Source organism: Astatotilapia calliptera, chromosome 12 (genome assembly GCF_900246225.1).
Source record: "Astatotilapia calliptera chromosome 12, fAstCal1.2, whole genome shotgun sequence".
In the NCBI taxonomy this organism is placed as follows: domain Eukaryota; kingdom Metazoa; phylum Chordata; class Actinopteri; order Cichliformes; family Cichlidae; genus Astatotilapia; species Astatotilapia calliptera.
Window position 1 is genome coordinate 10205720 of NC_039313.1, and position 16485 is coordinate 10222204.

Here is a 16485-nt window from a genome sequence, read left to right on the forward strand (position 1 = left end):
CACTTAAAAACAACAAAAAATATATATATATATTAAAATGTACTCTAAAATGGGTCTGCAGCCAGTGCAGTGAGGATAAAGCAGGAGTAATATGCTCTCTCTTCGTGTTTCAGTTAAAAGTCGTGCTGGGGCATTTTGCACCAGCTTAAGAGGGGACAGAGAGGACACAAACATAATGAAGCCATGGATTACTGTTTCAAAGTGATCTTTTGACAGAATGTTTTTCATTTTAACCAGCTGTTTCAGCTAAAAGAAGCTGGATTATCCCAGTGCACTGATCTGATTGTCCATCCTAAAACCCCAGGCTGTGCCAGCGGGCTTATGTCGATAGGAAAAGGCCGACCAGTGATACAAGGCCCAAACACAACTTCTGTCTTATTCTCGTTAAAATTTAGGAAGTTTAGCGCCATCTACTCATTTGATTCCTCAAAGCACTTAGCTGTTTGTATGACAATAATGGATTGCATTTATATAGCGCTTTTCTAGGCACCCAAAGCGCTTTACAATTCCACTATTCATTCACTCCAGACTGGTGGAGGCAGCTACAGTTGTAGCCACAGCTGCCCTGAGGCAGAATGACAGAAGCGAGGCTGCCATATCGCGCCATCTGCCCTTCTGGCCAACACCAGTAGGCGGTAGGGTAAAGTGTCTTGCCCGAGGACACAACGACCAGGACAGAGAGAGCAGAGGGATCGAACCAGCAACCTTCGGGTTACAGATGAGCTTCCCAATCCCCTGAGCCACGGTCGCATGTTGTATGGAGTAGGCATCCTTTTGTTTTAGGGGCACATAAATCTGAGTATCATCTGCATAACAATTGAAAGCAATTTTCTGCTTTCTAAAGTATCGAGCCCTGCGGAACCCCACAAGACAAAGGAGCAGAGGAAGATCTGAAATCAAGTTCTAACACAAAACGTTCTTTGAGAAATGTGAGAATCAATATTTCAAATACTATAATTCACTGTGTCAAAAGCAGCTTTTAGGCATGTCCTTTTCCCCCCACTTTCCTTCAGCTTTTTGGCATTCACATCTGACAGGCATGAGTTGTTTCATTTAGCCAGGGCTCAGATTTAGTTTTGGGGTCTCTGCTTTTTAATAAGGCCACAGCATCATCCAGCAGCGGAGCTTCTCTGTATCTAAAGACACAGACTTAGGAATTCAAGAGTTCTGATTGAAATAAGCAGAGAAATGCACAGCAGTGGATGGGTTAATAATATCACAGCACCTCGCAGGAACATGAGGTTTAATAGAGCTACAGAGCAAGGCAATGTCAAATGAGACACATACAGTGCCACAGATCAGGGTTCAGTGTGTGTCCACGTTCCTGTGTGGGTCCAGACACCCACTGCAGGAAGTCAAAAGAATCACTTTCAACTGTCAAGACAAAGATGTTGTTTATGAGGGCTGGAAAAAGCACAATATGTACAATACTCATTTAAAAAGGCATGCACTTTCTACCATGCTTTATATATAGTAAGTAGTCTTACAAGTGTTGGTCTCCTGTGAGTGTGTAGTGATCCTGCTGCCAAAGGGGTGGATGGAGTCATTCAGGGCCTGAGGACAGTCATGACTGTTACCGTAGCTCGGGTATGTCATGCCATCCAGCGGCTGTTTGCTGTGTGTCTGGCTCAGCAGGGTGTTGAGGCTGTTGTAGAGGCTGGCACTGAGGCCGAGGTTGGTCGAATAGGTGGAACTGTGCAGGGGGTCTTCGTGGTTTTTTCTTGGCATGGAGAGAGGATGCTGGTGCTGGTTGTTGTTGGTGGGCTGGTGGAGGTGGTTCTGTTGGAGTGAGGTGAGCAAAGCTGCCTCATTCTTGTACACTGAACAGTTGCCATCCAGGCTCCCTGAGCGGCTGTGGGTAGACCCCTAGGACATCAAAATGACATGAAATAGAAGGAGAGGTGACAAATTCTTTTGGCTTTATTTTTTCTATCGTTCCTAGTTTTGTTTTCATTTATTTATGTATTTATCTATTTTGTTACTTGAATCTTTCTGTACTTTTATCCCCTGCATTAATGCACTTTCTTGTATCATCTCCCGCTTCCTGAATTACCTTGTATTCACCCAGTGGAATCATAACAGGCAGGCTGCTCTGGCGGCTATGTCTCCAGCTCTGGAGCAGTCTCTGTTGCGCTTCGATCTTCTCCTTCTCCCTCTCTACACTCCTCTGACCCTCCCTCAGTCTGTCCAGATTTTGCTGGTACTCCAGCAGCTGGGCCTCCAGCTCCTCACGCTCACAGCGCAGCCGCTCAGCTTCCAGAAGACACTGCTGCTCCCGCTGCTCCAGCAAAGTCTCCTGTTCACTCTGTAAGCATGCAAGGCTTATTATTCTACTGTTGTAACAGACTTCATACATTGCTTAGGTCTAAAGATTAATACTATATTTGAAACTTAAGCACTTTAACCACAACTTGGGTTTTAAGTTGAGGTTTTGAAAGCAGGTAACAGCCTTTTTGACCTGTTCCATATTAGCACTTAGTAAAATATAACCATGGCAACAGCAGCACAGGAAATTGAATAAGATAATAGAAAATGGCAGATGCACATGCAGCTATGAAAATGAGGTTACAACACATGTTTAAAAATATCTTATCTTGAAAAAGAAATTCACAGGTCACACATTTTGATCGTATATGACATGTTTCCGGTTTTTGTTACTGAAATTTGAAGTAATTATAGAAAATGTAAAATGTATTTTATTTATCAAGAGTCTAGTGTCTCATCTAGCACTGCAGTTTGCTTTTGTTTGCTTTAATTAAATGTGATCTATTTATAACCTGGTAAAGATCAAGGAAATGGGCGTAGACCAATGACTGTTTTCTGCAGTCATTGGCGTAGACTCATAACTAAACCGAGCTTTTTTGTGCCAGACCAAACTATTATGAAACAAAGACAGAGAGACCAGAAAGACAAGTGACTGAGAAACATAAAATCACTTTTAAAGAACACGAGCATGAAGCTAACCTGTTGTTTCTCTCTGGCCAGACATTCTTTGTCCCAACGTTGTTGCTCTTGTTTCAGCTTCACCTGGAGTTTCTGCACCTCATCCACCTCTTCTTTCTTCCTCTCTAAACCCTTCTTTTCCACTTCCTCTTTTTTCTTCTCAATACTCCTCTGCTTCTCCTGCTCCTGGACAACAATATATGTGTTGACATACAGTGGGGCAAAAAAGTATTTAGTCAGCCACCGATTGTGCAAGTTCCCCCACTTAAAATGATGACAGAGGTCAGTAATTTGCATCAGAGGTACACTTCAACTGTGAGAGACAGAATGTGAAAAAAAAATCCATGAATCCACATGGTAGGATTTGTAAAGAATTTATTCGTAAATTAGGGTGGAAAATAAGTATTTGGTCACCTCAAACAAGGAAAATCTCTGGCTCTCACAGACCTGTAACGTCTTCTGTAAGAAGCTTTTCTGTCCCCCACTCGTTACCTGTATGAATGGCACCTGTTTGAACTCATCATCTGTATAAAAGACACCTGTCCACAGCCTCAAACAGTCAGACTCCAAACTCCGCCATGGCCAAGACCAAAGAGCTTTCGAAGGACACCAGGAAAAGTATTGTAGACCTGCACCAGACTGGGAAGAGTGAATCTACAATAGGCAAGCAGCTTGGTGTGAAAAAATCAACTGTGGGAGCAATCATCAGAAAATGGGAGACATACAAGACCACTGATAATCTCCCTCGATCTGGGGCTCCACGCAAGATCTCATCCCGTGGGGTCACAATGATCATGAGAACGGTGAGCAAAGATCCCAGAACCACACGGGGGGACCTGGTGAATGACCTGCAGAGAGCTGGGACCAAAGTAACAAAGGTCACCATCAGTAACACACTACAACGGCAGGGAATCAAATCCCGCAGTGCCAGACGTGTCCCGCTGCTGAAGCCAGTGCATGTCCAGGCCCGTCTGAAGTTTGCCAGAGAGCACATGGATGATACAGCAGAGGATTGGGAGAATGTCATGTGGGCAGATGAAACCAAAGTAGAACTTTTTGGTATAAACTCAACTCGTCGTGTTTGGAGGAAGAAGAATACTGAGTTGCATCACAAGAACACCATACCTACTGTGAAGCATGGGGGTGGAAACATCATGCTATGGGGCTGTTTTTCTGCCAAGGGGACAGGACGACTGATCCGTGTTAAGGACAGAATGAATGGGGCCATGTATCGTGAGATTTTGAGCCAAAACCTCCTTCCATCAGTGAGAACTTTGAAGATGAAACGAGGCTGGGTCTTCCAACATGACAATGATCCAAAACACACCGCCCGGGCAACAAAGGAGTGGCTCCGTAAGAAGCATTTGAAAGTCCTGGAGTGGCCTAGCCAGTCTCCAGACCTCAACCCCATAGAAAATCTGTGGCGGGAGTTGAAAGTCCGTGTTGCTCGGCGACAGCCCCAAAACATCACTGCTCTCGAGAAGATCTGCATGGAGGAATGGGCCAAAATACCAGCTACTGTGTGTGCAAACCTGGTAAAGACCTATAGTAAACGTTTGACCTCTGTTATTGCCAACAAAGGTTATGTTACAAAGTATTGGGTTGTATTTTTGTTATTGACCAAATACTTATTTTCCACCCTGATTTACGAATAAATTCTTTACAAATCCTACCATGTGGATTCATGGATTTTTTTTCCACATTCTGTCTCTCACAGTTGAAGTGTACCTCTGGTGCAAATTAGAGATGGACCGATCCGATATTACGTATCGGTATCGGTCCGATACTGACCTAAATTACTGGATCGGATATCGGAGAAAAATAAAAAATGTAATCCGATCCATTAAATATCACGAAAGCACCTCACAAAACTTGCAACACGCCGTAACTCGCCTCAGAACGACGTTAGCACGTCGGAGCAGTATGCATCACGTGATAGAGCGGCTGTGGCATGCGGGACCTGTCGGTGGTCTGGATAGCATGTGGAGCTTCGCTAGCAACCTGGCATTTCATCTCCGACAAAGTTATCCCCGAGAGAAGTAAAGCAAGTGTGTAAGTCCATCTCTGAATGTTTGTAAAGCATTCCCACGTTAAGCTTAACGAGCGACTGCCTCTCGCTCTCCGGCTGCTACTTCAATCGTGAAACTGCTAATGATCAGCTGATCGGCTTTTCTGTGGCGAGTCCGTCTCTCTTGTTTGTTTTTGGTCCACTTTGCACCAGAAAGAGGAAACCAGCGGCTGAACAACAGCAGCACGTTTAAGCTTGATAAGCTGTTGTTAGAATTTATTTAATATTACTTTCTATGTAGCTGACGGCTGGTAACTGTGCAGGGGCGGATCTAGCAAAGTTTAGCCAGGGGGGCCGATAGGGCATTAACTGGGAAAAGGGGGCACAAAGACATACTTTTCTTTCTTATTCTCATTTAAAATGTCTAGCTTTTAATAAATAATTATCTGAATCTTACACCCAAAGTTTTAATTTGATGTAAAATGAATAGAAGTCAATTACTGTATATAGTGACTATTAAGTCTAATATATATACCCTAGTAAGCTATAGTACTTTTTACTTTGGGAAGGTACCATCTGTGCAGTCTGCAATTTTGTTGAAGAAAGATGTTGAATCTATTTAATATTTCTTGAAAAATAATTGATTTCTGTGCATTTTTTTTCACACTGCATCAAATTAAGGTTGATTACGTCGATTAAGCATCATGAGGTGGAGCGTGAGGGGTGGTTCCCTATTTTTTATTTATTTATTTTTGTTGTTGCTGGGAGTTGGAACCCTATTAGTTAGGTTGCTTAATATTTACGCTAAGTACTCTTTAAAATACCAGAATAGGGAGGATGGTGTAGGTCTAAGTTTATTAGATTGATCAGTATTGCTGAACTATGAAATATTTTTTTTGTATACAGGTATAACAGAATAGCTTTAGTGTAGTTGTTGTTTTAAACTTGAGTATGAACTTGCAGACTTGCAAAATGCAGCAAGATATTTTAAAAAACAGTTTTGTTGATTAAAAAACACTATATCGGATTCATATCGGTATCGGCAGATATCCAAATTTATGATATCGGTATCGGTATCGGACATAAAAAAGTGGTATAGTGCCATCTCTAGTGCAAATTACTGACCTCTGTCATCATTTTAGGTGGGGGAACTTGCACAATCGGTGGCTGACTAAATACTTTTTTGCCCCACTGTAACTCTAAAATCTCAGCTTCCTCAAAACGTGTAAGGTTTTACATTGAGAAAATGCTTTCAGTGGGTATGATGTGACTGATACCAGGCTGCTTTGAAGGGAGGCGAGGGTTCGGAGCTGAGGTCCTTCTCCCTCCTGAAGAAGGAGCTGGTGGACTTCATAGCAGCTGTCCTGGAGGGTCACAGCTGCCTGCAAACATAAGGAGACAACTAATCACACTCCAGTTACTAAATGTAACATAAGCATCATCATACAGTCCTGATGAAAAGTTTAAGACCACTTAAAAAATGGCAAAAAAATCATATTTGCATGGTTGGATCTTAACAAGGTTCCAAGTAGCGCTTAAACATGCAAAAACAAGAGATGGGTGTGAGACAAAGCATTTTTATGAGCATGCGATTTATTAAAAAGAACGCTTAAACTCAAACAGGCTTTACAGCTTTACAGAGGTAGGACCACGCCTCTACCTCAGATGCCGTCTCACGGTTATGGGGCTGGAGTCGGCACCAGGAATGGGCTTAATTTCAAGGATTGTCCAGTGTCTTGATGGACAGCCAATTGGATCCTCCAGCTCAGTGCTGGTGAAATTTTTGGGGGGTCTTCCACTTGACTTTTTTGTTCCATAACCCTCATTTAAAAAATTCCACATGACTGTCTTACTCCGTCCCACCTCAGTAGCAATGGACCCCGCTTTTGCAGTTCAATAACCCAACCACATTCAAAAAGGGAATCTTTTTTGCCTTTGCAAACAAACGTCACGACAGTGTGACTACCTGGCAGAATTTGGCCTTTAAAAGTCATGTGGTCCTAAAACTTTGATCAGCTGTAAAACAGCCTGTTTCAGTTTAAGCATCGTTTTCAATAAATTGCATGCTCGAAAAAGTGTTTTGTCTCACTCTCATTTCTTCTTGTTGCACGTTCAAGCTCAACTTGGAACCTTGTTAAGATTCAACCATGCAAAATATGAATTTCTGCAATTTTTCAAGTGGTGTTAAACTTTTGATCGGGACTATATTAAGGCTATTAAGGCTTTATTAGATGCACAGTCTTTGAAATCCCTTATCTATATCTATCTACAACCTTTTAAATACCTCTTTATTTTAGAGTCTGAAAATGTAAGTTATGGCAGATTACAAATTCACTATTTAGCAAAAGAAACCAGTAAAAGTTCCTAAGAGATTTATTTCTCACTGAGTTAACATGTAACAAGTATTTTAGCTGAACTGTTTTATTCTTATATCACATAAAACATATAGTCTTTCAATCAGTTAGGTAAAATATTTGTTCTTCTCACCTGTAGACTGTATAGAAGTTGGGTCAGGCTCTGGACACTCTCTGCCACCTACAGAAAACAATGGGTCAGTACAGTGAAACAGTAATGTATATTAATCCATCAACAAACACTGTTCATGGGGGGACTAAAGAGGTTGAACCTTCACCAGTGTCCCTTTGTTCTCTCCTTTTCTCAGCTCAACAGCGGAGTTCCACAACGAATTGTCCATCCCGGCTAATTCACTGTCAGATCCAAGAGAGGTGGAGCTCATGCTTAGCGTGCTCAGATAATCCGCTGTAGGGACAAGGGAAGGAGATGTGACAGCTTGCATATATGCAATGTGGTCAAGAAATTACAGTAGACATTACAGTAGACACTGACACATCAGCTGCAGTGTGACACATATCCCAGAAAATGTAATGCTGCAGTGTCTGCCAGTGACTCACGCTCAGACGGAGACTCCTGAATGCTGCTGCCGTGGCTGTTATAACTGCAGCACTCAGGGCCTCGGACAGGAGAGCTCTGACTCTGCACAGCGATGCCCTCACGAGCCTGGAGAATGGTGATCAGGTTTTCAGCTGGAGGAAAGGCAAATTTTGATCAAAACTTAATGTTTTGCAACACTTTTATTTCAATTTATTTGTTTATTCCTACATTAGCGTGCAATATATAGACTTTTTTATAATTTGCTAATTTATTCAAGTTTGTAATACTAATTAATATACTTGTTAAAACGAATATTTTCGTTATAAGAAATCAACTAAACTTATATTGCTACAGTAAAATATTATTTCCCAAGAACATTTCTTTATTTAGAATCCCCTCCAAAATCAAAAATTGCTGCCACACTCGACCTTTTATACCTTCTCTGAGTGCAGCTGTGAGCAGTGAAGAGGCCTGTCTTGGTGTCTCACTGTCGGTGTATGGTACTGATTCTACCAGCAGGTGGCGATGTGGTACAGGTTCTGGTGACTGGAGGGTTAATTCTGTAAGCTCAGCATAAAGCTGTAACTTCTCCTCCAGGCTGTTGCAGATTCGTTGGTCTTGACCCAACAGCGTTTCTACACAAAATGAACGAAAAGATTACGAGGAATGGGTCTTGTTATGCTTCATAACTGCACAAACTCTCTGTGATATGAACAAATAAACTCTAAAGTAATCTTCTGGTCTCAAACACACTTTCCTTTTTTACCTTGGAACTTGGTGATCTTCTGAATTCTCATTTCTGCAGCTTGCCTGGCTTCCTCGGTCTCAGCACTTCGCTCATCTTCCTCCTCTTCCTCAGGGCAGCTAGTAATTTGTGACAATCGTTAACACACATTAACCGGACCTACACATGGCGTCTAAGCTGCAGAAACACCCTAGGTTTGACTTGTGCTTACATGTACCTCTCTACAGCTTGTCGAATGTGTCTCATCCATGCATTCCTCTCCTCTCTGCTGGTGGTATGAACTTCATACATCTCTGGCCCCGCTGAGGATGCAGAGATGAGAAACATCCCTCTCTCTTCATTGGCAACTTCTCTGACGATGAGCTTTTGTAGAGGGATTACTGGAGGCTTCTGGTCCTGTAGGTTGAACCAGATTGGTTAATAGACAGAGACACATGGACAGACAGTTTAATCTAGTTTCTTTGATTTAAAAGATTTCTTTTTTTTCAGGGGGAGGGGTTGATATTTACCACAGCAGCAAATATGAAGCGCTGATCTTTCTCTTGCAGGAAAACTAGAATGTCAGTGAGCAAAAGAGCCAACGTATCTGAAAAGAGAAGTGTGGACACAAATAGTTTGATTGTCTAAAACCTAAATAAACAACACATCATAGATCCCGATATGATTTCATATCCACCTTTCAGACGTCCTGTGGCTGTTTTCCAGTAGACCAGCCCTTTGTGCTGCAGATCCCTATGTTTGCTGTGCAGGTCCTGTTTGCGAAACACCTTGCCATTCTTAAGCTTGGCAAAGCTTTTGTTCTCCAGCCGGGCCAGCACTTCCTGAAGCTCCTGAAACTTCTCATATTTATTTACAGTCAGGTCCACTGCTGCAACAACATCACGGATCTGAGCCAGGGCAGTTGACAGGTCAGAGTGTTCTATACTTCCCTCTACGAACAGAAACAATAGCCAGAGGTCATATGAATAATCCAATTTGGAAAACAGCTTTTCAATAATGCAGCTTTTTGTTACGATCTCTTAACTGATAACAGACAAATAAGCAGCATTAAAATGTATTAAAAAAGATTTCCGTTTTAGGTCTTTAAATCAATAATTTTTTAAGAAGTGGTTTAAAATGCTAAACTTTTAGGCCAACATTTTGTTATGCAATCACTAAAACTTCCTCTTGCTTTTCATTTGTTCTTCTCCTTTCAACAAATATGCAACAGACTTAACATTTGCATATCTGCAGTTTTGCACAAGTCACAGTAGAGTAGACCCACCCTTGGTATAATGTAATATCCTCTCCAGCAGCACTGGGTACTTGGTGATGCGCTGAGTTACAAGCAGGATAAATTCTGGGACCTCTCTTCGTCTGACCAGCGAGTTATTGCTCTGTTGCTGTGAGAGACAAAGAATTTTAGCTGCTCAAAATATTTAACTGTAATATAACTAATTGAGAAAAAAACAACAACAGTGGATCTGGATTCAGGGGCTTACCCTGACAAAGTTTTGAAGTTTCTTGTTCTGTTGCTGTAGCTCTTTGAAGACGTTGACAGCTTCGATGTGGTGACTGCAGAACTCTCCATACAAGTTTTTCATCTTCTCAGCATTTTCATCTGAGAACTGAGAGAGACTAGATGCTGAGCACAGACGTCCATCTGAGTATATTTATTTTACATAACTAAATATCAACTAACCTGCTGAAGCAGTATATCTCCAATCCTGTGGATGATGTAATTTTGGGAGTTCTCTGTTTGGGTTTCAGCCTGTCTGCGTTCCTGCAGAGCTCTGAAGAGGTTCCTGTGGAAGACCAGCAGGGGATCCAAACAGGGGAATATCCGGGCCACACAGTCCCAATCCAGCTGCAGCTCCTCCAGCATGCCTCTCCTGAACACCTCCGACATGACCGTTAGGGTCTGGATATGGTGCAGCTCGGTCTGCATCAGCTCTGAAAGAGAACAGCCAAACTGGGTAAGGGATACTGAAATATCTGGCAGGGTTTATGTTTCAAACTGTAGATGCAATGTTTAGTTTGGCAAAGGTTTCTCACAGGCTGAAAATAAACCATCTGCGCTTCACAGGATTTTGATATGTTAACACACAAAGGTTGACAACACTGGTGGTACAAGTAATAATGAAACACATTTCTTTGGAAACTGCAAAAAAAGTTAGCTTTTCACTCAGCCCACAGAATCCAACATAATCAGCTATATGATTACAGATGCTGGTTGTACAGTATACAGTGCTTTTATATAAAATATTAAAACAGTATTGTTAATTTATTGTTAATTCCAGGCCGGCTGGATTTTCTCACCATAAATAACATCCTGGCGTTTGATTGTGTGTCTGTCGTGTTGCCTACAAAATTCGGCAGTGACTGCAAGACTCCATGACTCTGCTTCAAGTCCCAGCAGGTCAGCGGACAGGTCGCCCAGTAAAGGAGCATCAACAGTATCTACATGAATGAAAGTGATGAATAGCGTCTTATTTCTGGATCACTATTACAACTGACGCATGTACCAAGCCTCTCTGTTCTTCCTCACCTTGTGTGGTGATTGGCAGGTCGATGGCTGGGGGAGTCGTTGTGACTGGTGTCCCGTCATCAGACAGTGAGCTAATAGTGCAAGTTGGAGCAGCACACTCAGAGTCCGCACCTGCTGAGTCGCTCAGCCGTCTGAGGGAAAGAGAGCCAGGTCAGAAGAGCCTGTGTGAAAATCTAGGTTTCATTTATTTTTAGGCATACTAAAATAGAGTCTGCTTTTTGGAAGTCTCAATTGTGTCCATCCATCCGCTTCCGTTTATCCTTTTCAGGGTCGCGGGGGGCACTGGAGCCTATCCCAGCTGTCGTAGGGCACAGAAGAATACATTTTTTTTAATTTCCAAATGTTTTTTCTTCTCCTGGATCTGTGTGACATCAACATGAGGGAGTATCCCCAATGTGGTCATCTCAGATAGACAGCTCTGACTGGGAGTACAGAAACCCCATCAACCTGTTGTTCAGACCTGTTTGTCAGGGCCAGCCAATCAGAAGAAAACTGGCTTAAAGGGAGGGGAAGCTACGATGGCTTGTTTCATACAGTGGATGAACTATGGACGAACCTATAAATCATGGAAAACATCTCTAAAAGAATATGAGAGTAAAAACATGGAGCTGGAAATAAGCATAATAGGTCACATTTAAAAGTAAACAAATTGAATTAAAAGACAAAATGAATGCAGTTCATTCATTCTTAATGCTTTTTTCATACCGGTGGTAATATTTTTCTTTTCCCAGATCATAACCAGCCTACCTGCTGTCTGCAGAGATAGAGAGGCTTTTAGTAAGCGGTGCGACTGTTTCTCTTTTTTCTCTGTTCATTGTTGGAAGCGAAGAGGACGGGCAGGAAGAAGAAGAGAAAATGGAGGATGGTGGGTTTTCTTTGACAGGGTCTAAAAAGGAAGATCAAAAGGAGGAGAAATACGTCATACACTGGAAGCTTTCCCACTCTAAAAATAAATATTGCGTGTTTGTTTAGTATTCAGATGTTTTGTTTATATCTATGTAGTCACTGCTATAAAATTTACAGGATCATTAAACTGTTATAATCTTTCACTGTTTAACTGCAGTTTGATTACAGTTGTGACAATACATTGCAGATGTTGACACCTCTGTCTAATACCAAGCACTCAAAGAAGACAGAAAGCTTAAACTGAAGAAATAAAATGATCATGTTAGTGCAAATAGAGCACTCAACCAGTGTTCTCATGCACACGTAAACACAATCCAGACCAGATCCCCCACTGAGGTAGATTAAAATTTAACTTTTTCTTTTTTTTAAACAGGAAAGAAAAACAACAGAAGAGGAATGACGAGGGGTGAAGAGCAATGGCTTACTTATCTACTACAGGACAAGGGAGGACAGGTGAAAACTAAATGAATCAAAGACAAAGGGAGGAGCAGTGGGGGCACTCACTCTGCGGGAGAGAAAAGGCCTTGTTCTTCATCAGCAATGCATTCCTGTCTTGCAGTTTCTGGAAAGATATAATCATATCGCCACCAAAAGTTGTAAATCTGAGTGTTTTTGCTTTGAATAACAGGAGGATGTGGTTGTAATCACAACAAATTTAGTCAAAACTGGAATCAGTTAAAGAGAAACATGCTGGGAGATATTGTACTTATGCATGACTAATTTGTGATATCAACACATTCCCGGAGTTCCTTTGTCACCATGTCCAGGAATTTACTCTTCCTGTGGAAAAAAGTACCCACTTTCACTCTGCTCGTCTTTACTAAAGTAACTGACTACTTTTTCTTTGTTTTCCTTCTTTTCTTGCATTTTGCCCTCTTTAGACAACAAAAACAGGGGTGATAAGAGACACAGGAAAACACAAAGGGAATGATTAAAACTAGATAACTAGCTACAACACAGTAACAGACTGAGTGACAGATTTCTGGTTTAGCTAGCATGTACTTAAATGCAATCTGTGGATTTTGGGTCCAAATAGTGCTACACAACAATGTTTTTAGGAGTGTTTGTGTGCACATGTGGGCAGTGGTTTGACACCATTCTGCTAGCTGACATTGAACACAGATGTAAATAATGAACGCAAAACAACCAGTATAAACACGTGTTTTACATACCAAACGTGTTTGCTAGATGTAAAAGTAAATGAATGTGTTGTTTAATGCATAGGGCATAAAATCTCTTTCTACAGCATTGTGGTCTGTTCAGGTAATAAAGGATCACTACAGTGATGGATAGTTTACAAGTTAACATCTGCAGCAGAAGAAAAGCTGTACTTACAATCCAGAGTGTAGGTCAAGCTTTAGTAATGTCAGAGCCTACAGTTTCCATAACACCATCTATAACATAACAAACCTTTTCGTTCTCATCTATTTATACAGGCTGACTAGTGCTAACTGAAAGTGCCTGACCTATTTTTGTAAAACTGACCTCATCCCTGGCTGACTGTGTAAGCCATACAGAAACGGACAAAGACTTTGTCCCCAAGAAGTCAGCTGACAAATGAAAACATGCGACATTTAAAAAAAAAAAAAAAAGAGGTAGGACTTTATATTCTGCCAAATATAAAATAACAACATTGTTAACTATGTTAAAACAGCACATCAAACATGAAGCAGTCTGTCACCAGCAGCTGTTTCTTTTTCTTTTTTTTACATTTGTGAAGCTCTCTGGCTTGACTTTTTTCTTTTGTAAAACTATTTTTAAATCAATAATCTTGCTTATTTGCTCTGAGCGCAAACGAGGTGCATTGTGTTAATGATTACCTTTGCACAGGCTGCAACAGACTCCCGACAGTTCTTATGAACATTCAGTAAACAGTCTGCAGACAAGCACATATAAAATGTCAGTTAATTCCATGAACTGAGTTATTACAACATATGTGAATCCAGTATCCAGATGGCAGACAAACTGTTGTTTGTCACTAGAAATGTTGACTTTATGAAAGAAAAAAAAAATGACTTCATGTCTTATACTGAACAAAACATCACAGCAGCACGTGCAAAGAGATTTAAACAAATCCAAAACAGTTCAGCCACCACAGGACATAAAACAACATCAGCACTGACAGTGTAATACTTACTGGAGCACTGCAACAGCTCCTTCCCAGAAACAGACTTATCACAGGCCACACAAAGAGCAGGACCAGATGGAGACACAGGAACAAACTGATGACCATTAGGAGTGACTGACTTCTCCTTTCCCTCCTTCACCTCTTTACCCTTCACCTGAGAGGCAAATGATAGATATTTTTTAAATGTGCTCATTCAGCTGACAGTTATTGCAGATAATGCCATAATAACATGCAAAGCAGGAGAGTAGAAGTAATATGACTCATTGCAGCAGGCAAAAAAGAGGCTTAAAGCGGCCATCTTCTTGCTGAAAAACACCTGTTAAAGTGAAGTTAGTTGAGATAAAGGGGCCTCTGAGTGAGCCTTTTTGTTTACTTTGTTAAGGTCCATTGGGACTGCTGCTGTTATGGTGCTTTATCATTAGGGGGCACTGGGATGGAGGGGAGGGGGGTGTCCTCAGTGTATGCTGCGATAGAAGAATGTTTATTATCTTTTGAAACTTTGCAAGGAGGTCTAGAAAATGTGTTTGTTTTCTGAGTCTTCATGTGCATTGTGTTTCCGTAAATATAGGGAAACACTGTCGTTAAAAACATGCACATCCTTAAAGACACGCACATATGTTCACAAGATTAGGAGTGCAGCACAGAATGTGTTTTGGTTCCCCATGCTGTGTGTGTGTGGAGCGGGGGTCTACATGTTATGTAAGAGAATATTTTCACTGTGTCTTGTTGCTAAGACCTGAAGAGAGAGAGAATTTTCTGCTTCACCAAATAAAGACTTGTGCTCAGACAATGGCCCCCCCAGCACAAGAATTCCGACCTGGCATGTCTGAGATGTGGTAAACTTTTACTGCACTGCTTTTAGAAGCCTTTAAGCCGTGTGTGTGTGTGTGTGTGTGTGTGTGTGTGTGTGTGTGTTTTTTTTTTTAATCGTAACCTTTAACTGTAGGCATTTTTAATGACATTTGAGTAGATCTGAAATCACAGCCAGCATGAATTAGAAAGTCCACTGCACTGTCTCACCTTAGTCTTGCTGCGAGTGCTCGACATCCTGCTCTTGAGGAAGCTGAAGGTCCGGCTGACTTTGTACTTCTCTGACTCGACCTTAGATGGGATTATGTATTTATCCCAGTCCTCATCCTCGATCCTGTTTTAGTGTAAATGCTTTAGTCAGAGGTCATTACAACTCCTCACTGCAGTACTACCATCCAACATGCACACACTAACAAAAAGACATCATAATTTTAGTAGTTTAATAGACTAAAGAGAGCATAATAAGGTACACTGGTATCATGCCGGAATGAAAGAATGTCCAGACAGTCTTCCAGGACCCCTAGTCTACGGATTATTACTCTTCACAACATGCTCGGCATGCTTGGAAGTCACTATGGACTCTAGTGCATGCTATTTATAGTATGACCTTGCCAAAATGCAATTAATACGTGTCATCTATTTTCAGCGAGTTATGCTAGTTACATTGGGCATTCTAGGTGAAAGGCAACAATGACAGAACGTAAAAACAAACAACCATGCATTATCACATCAAACCTACAGCAGCCACCCGTCATAAGAAGTGTTAATATAATCTGCTTCTGCAGATTCCTACATCATCAGATGCAGCTGGGAAAAAACCTACATGGTTAATGGATGAGCTTGGGAACGGTCGCACAGCGGGGTTAAAATGACTTAAGCCACACATGCACATGTGAGGCCATTTAGGTGAATAACATACTCTTTGAGGAACTCTGTGAGGGTGAGGTGTTCGAGTGGTGCGCTGCTCTCCTCCTCTGCTGACTGGGCCCGCTTACGGAAACCCAAAACCCTGCATGGATATAAAGCACCTCAGGCCAAGTTGTTGTGTCTCTTCTCATCAGGTAACTCAAAATGCCAATAATATTCTAAAGTCTACAAGTCATTCCTAGAACAGTGTGGGAATGGAAAATTAAGATAATTACAGGTTTTGCAATGAAGAGTTACACTGGTGTTTGTATTATCTGCTATTTTTAGTTGAACATTTAAATATTAACCAGCGCTTTTTGGGCAGTGGTAGTTAAATCAGATGGATTCTGATATCGTAAAGGACAAAAACAGTTGGTGAGTCTAATCAGGTTGGTGTGGTTATATAAATGTAATTTATCCTAATACAATAATCTAACGGTGTAATATAATTTGATTGCCTAATATGATCTTCTACAGTGTTTCCTCTGTTAGCAATGGTTGTTAGAAAACAAAATATATTAGCACATGATGAATTTATGAGGCAATGAGATGAAATCGATGATAAAATGGATATGGATAGAAGCATTTCTTAAATGAAATCAAAACAAGCAATGTTACTA

At 41.3% G+C, this 16485-nt stretch overlaps 1 protein-coding gene across 9 annotated transcripts in view; it reads right to left on the reverse strand.

The window, feature by feature from the left end:
- Nucleotides 1-16485, reverse strand: part of LOC113034381 (rho guanine nucleotide exchange factor 28-like) — a 44948-nt gene that overhangs the window by 1559 nt on the left and 26904 nt on the right. For 6 of the 9 annotated variants that reach the window (XM_026188890.1, XM_026188892.1, XM_026188896.1 and 3 more), the window contains 23 exons: nt 15879-15968; nt 15170-15293; nt 14159-14303; nt 13842-13897; nt 12526-12583; nt 11863-12001; nt 11116-11246; nt 10887-11027; nt 10270-10520; nt 10070-10195; nt 9853-9970; nt 9265-9519; nt 9098-9174; nt 8806-8984; nt 8610-8707; nt 8281-8478; nt 7864-7995; nt 7578-7711; nt 7439-7486; nt 6229-6333; nt 2965-3129; nt 2054-2305; nt 1488-1866 (listed from right to left, as the gene is read on the reverse strand). In XM_026188890.1, the coding sequence (XP_026044675.1) occupies nt 1488-1866; nt 2054-2305; nt 2965-3129; nt 6229-6333; nt 7439-7486; nt 7578-7711; nt 7864-7995; nt 8281-8478; nt 8610-8707; nt 8806-8984; nt 9098-9174; nt 9265-9519; nt 9853-9970; nt 10070-10195; nt 10270-10520; nt 10887-11027; nt 11116-11246; nt 11863-12001; nt 12526-12583; nt 13842-13897; nt 14159-14303; nt 15170-15293; nt 15879-15968 (3401 nt within the window). The remainder of the gene's footprint in view (nt 1-1487; nt 1867-2053; nt 2306-2964; nt 3130-6228; nt 6334-7438; nt 7487-7577; nt 7712-7863; nt 7996-8280; nt 8479-8609; nt 8708-8805; nt 8985-9097; nt 9175-9264; nt 9520-9852; nt 9971-10069; nt 10196-10269; nt 10521-10886; nt 11028-11115; nt 11247-11862; nt 12002-12525; nt 12584-13841; nt 13898-14158; nt 14304-15169; nt 15294-15878; nt 15969-16485) is intronic. The other 3 variants (XM_026188893.1, XM_026188895.1, XM_026188891.1) reach the window with 2 other exon arrangements.